We start from the raw sequence: 12,055 nt of genomic DNA, 5'->3' as shown, positions 1-12,055 counted from the left end.
TTATGCGATTATGTGATTCAAATGATGTTTCCGTGCCACTACATGGGATGTATAACAAAATCTTTACGGCCCAGATATGGGTTTTGCAGACCTCGGTAGTACGGCTTACACTGAGGCCCTCCTGAAGTGGGCCCTTCTGCTGTACAACCCTGGTCTGCAAAATCCATATCCATTTATGATTATACATATGTAAATATGATTTGTGTTTTTTTAAAAATACAATATGTACTAGTGCTTGACACATTATGGGACATACATGTAGTCCTACATGTGATATACAAGAGGTAATGAAAGAATTTTCAGTTTTAGACAGATACAAATGTACAATGTACATGTGCACATGTAGGCTAGAGAGAGTGGTGGGGTTTGAGAATAACTTATTTATCCAATGACCGAAACTGTTCATCAGCCTGGTAGATCAACTGATTAATGTTGTTGTTGTTGTTGTTGTTGTTGTTGTTGTTGTTGTTCAATTTCTTAACTGGTTGTGAAAAACACAAGATTTTCAATAAACAATATTTTTTTATAGAAAAATGTTCAACTGTTGATGTTGCCAATAAAATATCCTTTTCTATCTAAACTCAGTGATACAGTTTTTAGCCATTTAATTTACACAGGAGTAACATTGTTCATGTACATCTTTTTCAATTTATTAGAAACTGTGTTCCAGACACTCAATTCAGTATATTTTAAGAGTTTGATTTGTTTAAAAAGGGAACTGATTTGTGAAATGAGAGAGAATGTTCTATTTGTTTTATTCCAGGAAGTAAATATAAAACCCGGATATATGACATCATACACATACATGTACAAGGGGAGAGAGAAGGGATTGCCCCTACTCATTTGAATATGCATGATTATAACCATAATATAATTTCATTGGTTCCCTACTTATTTGCATATGCATGAAAGCATAATATAATGTCATTTGTTCCCGTACTCATTTTCATATGCATGATTATAAGCATGATAGAATTTCATTAACTAATTGTGTTGATACTAGAAGCATATTCAGTTTCATAATTATCCATGCTCAGTGTAACTGTATAGCCTTGTCCTCAATGACCTTTACAATATTTTCTTCCAATGTACAAATTAACAAATTTCTGTAAAAATCAATGAACTGGAAAAATGCCAACAAATGTATACTGTATTTAATTTCACTACTTAGGTGAAATGGGTACTAGAAGGAGGAAAAAATACCAAATATTATGAAAGAAAAAAAACAGGAAATAATTATCCCTGATGTATTAAACCCAGAGTACAAACACCTTATTAAATATTCATAGTTCTCTTAGACTATGACCTTAGACTTACATGTACAAATGTAGAGTAAATATTGTGGTGGAATATTCCTGTACACATTTTCTACCCTTTCAGATGGAGGTACAAAATTTGTAGATTCTAATGGATTGTTGTGAGATGAAATTGATAGTGAGGAAGAATAAGAATCAATAGAAACCACAAATTATTTATGTACGTTGTACAATATACAAGCAGCTAAAGCCTCCATAATGCAATGCCTTAATTGGGTAATTCTATCTTTCTTGAACTTTCACAATCAATAGGCTATTGCATACAGTACATTTGTATGTTGTCAGCATAAGATAAACATAGTTTCAATTCAACTCCGCAAATGAATTTGAAATTGGGGAGGGGGGGGAAGCTACATGTATTAAAAACCACTTAAAAGGGGAATGCCACACCTGGAATTAAAGATATTTTCATAAACTATGGCATAATTTTATATTACTGTGATGATTTTAGGAACTACTTTATTGTTAACCCAATAATACGTATACCAGTACTGAGTTATTAGTAGCCTTATCACTGGCGTATTGATATATTAGAAGTTCCATGTGCTTTTTCCGAACTATGGCGGACTGTAATAAAGTTGAAGTGTTTAGTTCTAAGACGAAACCTCTCCGTGTTTTGTGTAAACCGTGTGCTTTGGTATGAAAGTATCACATTTGGTGGCAGCTATAAGGGATTGATGTGGAAGGCGAGTGCCAACGTCAATCAACAAACGGACCCGAAGGAATTCAACTCTTCAGAGCAAGAGGCAAGTTGTGCAGTGGTAGAGTGTGCGGACGTCACGGGCTAACAGCGAGCTGAAACCTGTACGGAGTGACTTTTGCCGTGGTTTGCTTTCTGTAAGTAACTGACGTGACTGAGAAAACTCACTGGAGCCAGGCAGCTTGTGAATATTCCTGATCCTGAAAACTAATACTAAACTTGAGGTTAGAACTAACACGAACCCGTCACTAAGACATCATTACAGACGTAATATAAGTTTGTGTATGAACACAGGAGATTATACCGTAAGCTGAGTAGCGCGGGAAACTCCATCGAACTACAGTGAAGTGCTATATCTCACTCATTGACTCGTTTAGTGTTGAAACAGATTATCGGAGAAGTCAAACAACTATAAACTCTGTGATACTTGCAATTTGTAAAGTTTGCAAGTGTGAAAGTTGGCGAATTTCTGTAGTGAACTTCGATGAACCATTTACAGTGAGGGGCCAGTATAGGGTTGTGTGAGTACCAATCTTATCGTCGCCTCATAGATTTGCCGTGTGCTGAGTTGAAATACCTGCATGGTGGGCCTCCCGTTCATAATTTGTGTGTCCAGCTGATGAGTGGTGCGTCAAGTTGAAGCGGAATTACTTGTACTGATTTCTACAGCGAAGTCTGAAGAGTCGGCGAACTTTATAACGTTCTTTTTATGGAAGTAACAGGACTTGTTGTTTATTGAGTAAGCTTTTTAGATTTTGAGTAAAACTAAATTGTGTTTACTGTTGCAAGTCGCGGACTGTTTTTCCAGTGAACTGAGACTAGACTAAAGCAAAGTTTAGTTTGATATTTGACGTGGATAAAATAATTATCTCTGTGTAAGTCGATATCAGAGACAGTTTTGCAATTATTTTAGAGACATTGAACTCTGTGTTATTTGGTTGCTAGGCAACGAGTACATGGTGCTACTGATCGTAAGTGTATATCAGGCCAGAGTGAACCATTTTCAAGTGTAACAAACTGAGTGAACTTTTTAGTGTTGTTTTAGTAAGCTTTACTAATCAAACCATTCCTTTTCAGGGCTGTTTCGGTGTGTTGGTCATTGCTAATCTTGTGCATGTATACAAGTGAGCTTTTCATTGTTAATCAATTTAATTAATCACTATATTGTTGCGTGTACAGCTCTCCAGGTTTCTATTCCCTTTCTGTACTTGAGTAAGCTTTAAGGGTGCACTTCATTAGAGCCAGGATGAGTGACGGTGAAACAGCAGCAAGTGACCAGGAAGCCGCTGAGACACTTCTACAGCTTGGTGCTGAAGGGGCCATGCAAGGTCCTAATCAAGAAATGTTACAGCTTGAGAGAGAACGGCATGAACATGATTTGCGTGTCAGAGAAATGGATGAAAGACAGCAGAAACAGCTGCAAGATTTCCAGAAACAGCAACATGAATTTCAAGCACAGCTTCAGGCACAGCAACATGAATTCCAGCTGAAACTGATGAGATTACAGACAGAACTTGTAGGTGCTAAGACATCTCAGTATAAGGGACCAAAAGTGCCAAAGTTCGAGGAGGGTGAGGATGTGGATGCATACCTTCGAACTTTTGAGAAGTTAGCCAAAGTACATGAGTGGCCAGAAGCTACATGGGCGACTCGATTGGCTGGACTCCTGTCTGGTAAAGCACTAGATGCGTATTCAAAACTACCCCCAGCCGAAAGCGAAGACTATAAGAAAGTTCGCAAGGCTATATTGAAGCGATATGAGCTTACAGGTGAAGCATATCGTGCCAAGTTTCGAACCACTAGGAAGCAGAAAGATGACTCCTATGGTGAATGGAGGACAATTATTTCGGGGTTTCTGGACCGTTGGTTGGAAACCATGGAAGTTGACAGTTTTGACAAGCTGAAAGACATAATACTTATGGAGCAGTTATTAGAGCAGACTCCACCCTACCTCCAAGTATGGTTACGAGAGAGGAAATTGAAGGATTCAGATGAGTTGGTTGATATGGCAGATCATTACTTAGAGACTCATAAGAAAACTGAGCGTAATAACTACAGTCGTTTTCCTGATGGCAAGAAACAACCAAGTCCATCTACTGACAAAGTTGTTGAAGCAACCCAGGGTAAACCAAAGAGTGTAATTACTTGCTACTCATGTAATAAAACTGGACACAAGGCTAATCAGTGTCCTAATAGAAAGACTAGTCAGGAAAGACAGAAAGCTTTCCGATGTCATGCCCAGCAGCTGATACCTAATGGTAATGGGTATGGTGGTGGTATAAAAAGATGTGGTAACCGGCACCGATATCCAGGAAAAGTTGATGGTCAGCGTGCCTGTATTCTGAGAGACACGGGATGTGACCAGACAATAGTTTGTTCAAACCTTGTATCACCAGATTCTTACTTGGATGATCAGTATGTTAACATTGAATTTGCAGATGGCAACACTAAGCTACTACCATTGGCTGTCATCCATGTGGAATGTCAGTGCTACGAAGGTCAGATTTTGGCTGCTGTGTTAGACACCCTACCAGAAGATGTTCTGTTAGGAAATGATATTGAAGATACTGATGATGATGGTTGTTGTAAGCCAGCATTTCTGGTGACCCGTAGACAGGCGCAATTGCAACGACAACGGCGTCATGAGGAACTAATTGATGTTCAGAAGACTGGTGTGCAGCCTAAGTCAGTCAGTACGAATGCAGATTCCCCATGTGAGCAAACCCAGTGTGATGAACCATACAGCAATAGTATTGATGGAAGTGTTGCCCATAGTGACACGTCAGAGGGCATCGCACCCATAATGAATGATAGTTTACCTGTCTCACTTGAGCAAGGAGATAGTGCGACTCAGACAAGTGATGCTGTATTGAGACCTGCACAAGATTACTCATGTGAAGGAAGTAGATCACAGCCAGAGAGTGCCAAAGAACCACAGTCAGAAGGTGATTCTCAGAGTGAAAATGGTGAATCCATTCAAAGCAAAGAGATGACAGATGAAGATATCCCACATACAGAGGATATGATTGATGTGTTTGACATTGACCCTACAGAAATGCGACGGCTACAGCAGAACTGTCCTACTTTATCTGGACCACGCAGATTGGCAGTTACAGCTAGTCAAGTGACTATAGAAGATGTATGCTTCTATTGGAAAGATGGATTACTTTATAGGAAGTGGAAATCCAGGGTCAAGGATGGTAGAATATTAAACCAGTTGGTAGTGCCCAAACACTGTCGAGAAACTCTACTTCGTCTTGCCCATGACATACCATTGGCAGGTCATCTTGGAGTGGAGAAGACAAAGCGGCGTTTGTTACAACACTATTATTGGCCAGGAATCTTTCCAGATGTAGCAAGTTACTGTCGTACTTGTGAAGCATGCCAGAAAGCAGCAAATAGGAAAGCTGGTGTGAAAGCAAAGCTCATACCAATGCCAGTGCTGGAGGAGCCATTCCAACGGATTGCTATGGACATGATAGGTCCATTACCGCGTACTGCACGTGGAAATCGTTATGTGTTAACGATAATTGACTACGCAACTCGTTATCCAGAAGCGATACCTGTACCCACTTTGGAAGCTGAGAGGATAGCTGAGGAGCTGGTTACTGTATACAGCCGTGTTTGAGTACCCAGAGAAATGTTGTCAGACCAGGGTACTAATTTCCTTTCACATTTGATGGAACATTTGTGTAAATTACTACACATTAAGAAGTTGAAGACAACACCTTATCACCCCATGGCGAATGGCCTTGTTGAAAATTTCAATGGTACTTTGAAATCAATGTTAAAGAAGTATGCAGCAACTCATCCAGACAGTTGGGACAGATATATCCCCTACTTGTTGTTTGCATATAGAGAAGTGCCTCAGCAGTCTACTGGCTTCTCTCCATTTGAACTTCTATATGGCCGACAAGTTAGAGGACCATTGGCTATTATGCGAGAGACTTGGACTGGAGAGTTGAAGGCTGAGGAAAACATAGCACAGTTTGTAGTGGAAGCTCGTGATAGGTTAGCAGAGATGTCCGAGCTTGCTAAAGAGAACCTTAGTAGTGCGCAGAACAGGCAGAAAGTATGGTATGACCGAACTGCCCGAGAGCGAGAGTTCCAGATTGGAGAAAAGGTGTTGATATTACTACCCTCTTCTACTAGCAAACTACAGGCACAGTGGCAGGGGCCATATAAGATAACAAAGAAAGTTTCTCCTGTTGACTACGAAGTTGAGATGGGAAGAAAGGGTAAAACTAAGAAGGTGTATCATGTTAATATGTTACGCAAATGGTTTGACAGAGATGGTACTGCCTTCCTAGCAAGAAGGACTGAAGAAGACTGTGATGAGACTGAACCAGTTGAGATGGATGTTTGCCATTTAATGTCATCCAGTGAAACATGGAAAGATGTAGAAATATATGATGGGCTGATCGATGAACAGAAGGCAGAAGCTAGAATGTTGCTAGAGGAGTTCAGTGATCTATTTACGGACTCTCCTGGACATACCTCGTTGATAGAACATAGTATTACAACAACGACTGAACAACCAATTCGTCAGAGACCATACAGAATACCAGAGTCTTTGAAGGAGACGGTAAAACAAGAAGTGAACAAGATGCTAGAAGCGAAGATAATACAGAAGTCACACAGTCCATATGCGGCACCAATTGTGCTCGTAAGGAAGAAAGATAGATCTTGGCGGTTTTGTGTTGATTATAGGGGACTGAACAAAGTGACCGAGTTTGACCCATTTCCAATGCCCCGTGCAGATGAGATGATAGAAAAGTTGGGAAATGCTAACTACATAACTAGTATCGATTTGACCAAGGGTTACTGGCAGATACCTTTGAATGCAGATGCACGTACCAAGTCTGCATTTATAACGCCATTTGGTCAGTATGAATTTCTTGTGATGCCATTTGGTATGCAGAATGCACCAGCAACTTTTGTGCGACTGATGCAGATGGTACTAGACGGATGTCAGGAGTTTTCAAGTTCCTACTTCGATGATGTTGATACTGCTGATAAGATATGGAGTGAACATATTAAGCATCTACGACAACTATTCAACCAAATTAGAGATGCTGGATTGACTATTCGTCCAAGCAAGTGTAAAGTTGGATTTCCAGAAGTCCCAGTGGTTGGACATATTGCTGGATGTGGCAAAGTCAAACCCCAACCCGATAAAATACAAGCAGTACAGAATTTTGCTAGACCAGTAACGAAGACTGATGTCAGGGCGTTTCTAGGCTTAGTTGGTTACTATAGGCGTTTCATACCTAACTTTGCAAGTATTGCTAGTCCTCTGACTGACTTAACGAAGAAAGGTACACCTACTAGGGTAACCTGGACTACAGAGTGTGAAGAAGCTTTCAGTGAGCTTAAACGGTTGTTGACGACGTATCCGGTGTTGAGAAACCCTGACTTCGACAAACCATTCATCGTTCAAGTTGATGCAAGTAACAAAGGGATTGGAGCTGTCCTCAGCCAGGTGAACAGTTCTAATGATGAGCACCCTATTGCTTACTTAAGTCGCAAACTTAGTCCTAGAGAGATAAATTATTCCACTATTGAGCGAGAATGTTTAAGTATAGTTTGGGCCATACAATCTTTGCGCCATTACCTGTTTGGTACACAGTTTGTCATACAAACTGACCATCATCCTTTGCGTTGGTTGTTGCGTATGAAAGATAAGAATCAGAGACTGTTAAGATGGAGTTTGATACTCCAAGAGTATTCATTTGACATTGTACACCGTAAGGGCAGCGCGAACAGTAATGCTGACGGTTTGTCTCGTGCTTGGTCAGACTAATCATTTAAGAAACAAAGCATTGTATTGATGTTATATTGAGTGTTAAACCATGTTTTAGGTACCAGGTGTTACCATGATTTCTTCAGAAACAAGTTTCTGACTTCATAAGGGGGGAGGAATGTGATGATTTTAGGAACTACTTTATTGTTAACCCAATAATACGTATACCAGTACTGAGTTATTAGTAGCCTTATCACTGGCGTATTGATATATTAGAAGTTCCATGTGCTTTTTCCGAACTATGGCGGACTGTAATAAAGTTGAAGTGTTTAGTTCTAAGACGAAACCTCTCCGTGTTTTGTGTAAACCGTGTGCTTTGGTATGAAAGTATCACAATTACCTACAATTAATTGCAGTTGAATAATGAAAGTTCATGAGTGCTAAGTACTTATCCCATCAGTGTGAAACATCTCTCATTTACATTTATTGTTCAGCCATGAATAAGTAACATCATACATGTGTTGATGTCAATGTCATGAGAGAGAAATTTGTTGATATCTCACTATAAATGTTTCAGCTAAGAACCATCAGGCGCGATGTATTGGCCTGTATACATGTACATGTACATTGCGCATTGTATATCAAGATTGATTCTCAGCAGTTTCTATGGGAATTCTCATTTTGACATTTACCTTCTCTGTTGTTCTTTCCAGATGATGTACAGTAGTAGTATCACTATAGTATGTTTTATTTAATTGACACAATGTTACATATAAAGTACACATACATTGTAATAACATATACATGTATGTCCACTACACAAACCAGATAAACCATAGACCTTCCACCAACATAAATATATAAAAGTATATAAAAATATAATATACTACATGTACATGTAGCTGTCATATGGCATTCAGAGGATTGGTAGCAAGTCACTAGATTGACAGAACTATTTATAGAAGAAATGTATTGTGTAAGAAATAACGGAGGAGATTGAGATAATTGATCAGTGACAATGGGACTAAGCCAATCGATGAATGAGCTTCCAAATGAGAATACCCAGAGTACACAAGATCTGATCTAAGGACAGTTACGTGTATTGTATTGTATCATGTAATCAGTACCACATATTGATTAGTTTTCTTACAGCATAACCCAACAAACATTGTTGTGCCCCTCTAGTAAATATTTTCAGTTCTTTTCGGTGAAATTTCATGAGACATTTGTAAATTTTGTTAATTGTAAAATAGTAATTGTAGGAGTGAGTGAGAGCAAACATTCAAAAAGAAAGAGAAGCTGGTGGCTAATATGCAGATACAAAGAGTACATACATGTATATATGTACTACTAGTAGTATAATTTCCTTATAGACTCAATACTTTCAGAGTGCAGTATTGATAAAATGGAAACTTACATGTACATATAGTCTGTCTACAAATTACAGTTTGCATGTGCCGTCATCACTACCACTTCAAACTTAAGGATATTTTATAACTTAAAGATGAATGACAGTGAGTTACGTCATGTCACATTGGGCACTCACAATCTAAGAATAGAAAAAGGAAACACTCAAAAATTCCATTTTAATAGTGAACATGTCTAATTTGTAAATCAAATAATTTAGTTGAAAACAGTGTACATTTCATATTAACCTGCCCAGTACATGTATATTCCCTTCATCGACAAACATTAATTGAAAAGATTAAAGTATATACTCTACCTTTGATAATTTACCAAATGATTCAAAATTGAAATTGATATCCATTAAGAGTAATGATAATACAATGTAGTATAATTAATGTACGTGTAACACAATATGAATATATGTTCAGAAATGAGACATCAACGCCTACTCTTATAACTCACGTAACTCATTATTATATATCATTTATATAACAGTTTCTTTCTTTCTTTTTTGTCTTTATTATTAATTTTCTTGTATACTTCAATTTTATTATATTTTACTTATTTCATCTGAGCTTTGTAACCTTTAGTAATTCCTCTAGTAATTTGATATTATGTATTCAAAAGAACTCCTTAATTATCTACCATTTTAGAAAAGTGTAAAATACACAGAATACAGAATAATAATAATATTATATATGAAAATATGGAGATTGATATACATTTCAGATATCCATTCATCACAACCAAATCAGAAGAACAGTTTGTATTAAACCTTGGTGGTGTAAAATAAAAGTGTTATACATTTACATGTACATGTATACATGTATGTATATTCAGACACATATACAAAATGTACAAATGTATTCATAGAATTCAATATATTGAGATTAGAATGATGTGAATAAGGCTACATGTACATATAGTGCAAGTCTAGTAAGACAACCCTCCTCCATAAAATTATACATGGAGGAAATGTATATTGTAGGTATCATTTGTGGAGGCTGTGTAACACTGCCCCAAGATACATGTATGCATGCCATAAATGATTCAGTGTTATCTGTACAAACTCCATGGCAACACCATGGCAACAAGAGTCAGTATGTCAGAAGCACCATGGTTGCCCATCCTTCACATTGCATGAACGTTCATATAAAAGGAATTGTGTTTCCAATTGTTGTTCTGTCCCAGTGAAGACAGAGTGTATTTTTATACTGTAACAAATGCATATTAATTTTTGCATATTAATTGAGATGAATCATGCCCACTGAGTTTGACCTGATCACAGTAGATTGCATATCAATAATCAATCATACATGTACATGTATATCTGGATAGAAAACATTTTCTGAAATGTGTGTGTTAGGATAAACAACTCTGCTCTATGTTAGATAATCAATTTTTTAGCAAAAGACGTTGACTATATTTTATTTCTCATGTGCATAATGCCTATTTTGCATACAGAGCCAAGCAGAATTATTATTATTATTATTTAATTCTTAAAGAACGCACTACACATACGTCTCAGTGCATTGTACACAACAAAGTAAAAAAAACCACAAAAAAACAACATAATTAATGTTCATGAAACAAAGGGAATTAAAATGCAGTCAATACTGATAAAAAAGAGATCGAGGTAAGAACATATCAAAAATAGTCTAAGAGCAAAAAAAAAATTAAAACAGAAATTCATGTCCAATTACGAATGAGGTCGAATATTAAAAGCCTTGGGAAAATATCATGAATGTACCTGTAAAATATGAGTTTAACAGAAATATTGCACAAAAAGATGCGTCTTCAAATGGCGTTTGAAACAATCAACCGTTTCGGCGGTGCGAATTTCTAGGGGCAAAAGGTTCCACAAAGCAGGAGCGCAGACAGAAAAAGCTCTTTGGCCATACATTCTATTGAATTTGCCTCTTGGTGGTACTAAGCGTAATGTATTCAATGATCGAAGATCTCTAGCTGGGACATACAACTCAATTAAATCTTTCAGATACAATGGTGCGATTCCGTGTACAATTTTATACGTAAGTAACAAGACTTTGAATTTGATCCGTGCATCAATTGGCAGCCAATGTAAATCAACTAGGATGGGGGTAATGTGATCAAATTTGCGAGTGCGACTGACAAGGCGAGCGGCTGCATTTTGGATGGATTGAATGCGAGCAAGCTGGTCTTTCGAGATACCATGCAGGAGACTGTTACAGTAGTCTAGCCTAGATGTTACGAATGCATGGATTAATTTTTCTGTTGTTGCCTTATCTAATAATCTGCGAATCTTGCCAATTCTAGAAAGCGCGAAAAAGCCATTCCTACATATCTGACTGATATGGTTGGACATAAAACCATCGCTACTTAGAGTAACACCCAAATTCCGAACGGAAACAGATGGAGTGATATTGAGGTCACCAACTCGCAGACTGGCTAGTTCTATAGCATTTGATTTCAAACGTATGTACATTACTTGTATATCAGAATGAAATTTGATAAGAATGCCAAAAAAACAGACATACATGTACATTACACACACATGTACATGTAAGAGGTGGTAGCGTGCAAAAACAATGACTACATGTACATGTACTTCATCGTTCAACCTTTTATGAGCTCCCTTTAGTACATTTTGTAATTTTCTGTGCAAATGTACATCATTTTCCCACCTAGATTGTTTGTACTTTTTGATATCTTCTGTATTATTGTCCAAGTACTTAGGAATACCCCTGACACGTGACACATAAAATCAAAATGTCATTCATATTTTCTTTTGTGTATTCTTACTTGTTAAATATCAGAAATGGTAAATTCAATATCTGTGTATTAAGGTTTTTTCCCAATATTTTTCTTCATTGGTGGTCTGAATGTCACCCAAGGAAAATATGAATGACT

General features: G+C 37.6%; 2 protein-coding genes across 2 annotated transcripts in view; both read left to right on the top strand.

Moving 5' to 3' along the window:
* Positions 1-12,055, top strand: part of LOC144438612 (CUB domain-containing protein 2-like) — a 35,873-nt gene that overhangs the window by 5,253 nt on the left and 18,565 nt on the right. The window lies entirely within an intron of this gene.
* LOC144441327 (uncharacterized) lies at positions 3,263-5,644 on the top strand. The gene has a single exon (XM_078131116.1). It carries the CDS (start codon positions 3,263-3,265, stop codon positions 5,642-5,644), a length of 2,382 nt encoding a protein of 793 aa, XP_077987242.1.

Source organism: Glandiceps talaboti, chromosome 1, assembly GCF_964340395.1.
Source record: "Glandiceps talaboti chromosome 1, keGlaTala1.1, whole genome shotgun sequence".
Lineage (NCBI taxonomy): Eukaryota > Metazoa > Hemichordata > Enteropneusta > Spengelidae > Glandiceps > Glandiceps talaboti.
Note: the sequence above shows the minus strand (reverse complement) of the source record. Positions and strands in the feature narration are given on the sequence as shown.

Coding starts and splice junctions, on each gene's coding strand:
- LOC144441327 (XM_078131116.1), top strand. CDS start 3,263: ATGAGTGACGGTGAAACAGCAGCAAGTGACCAGGAAGCCGCTGAGACA.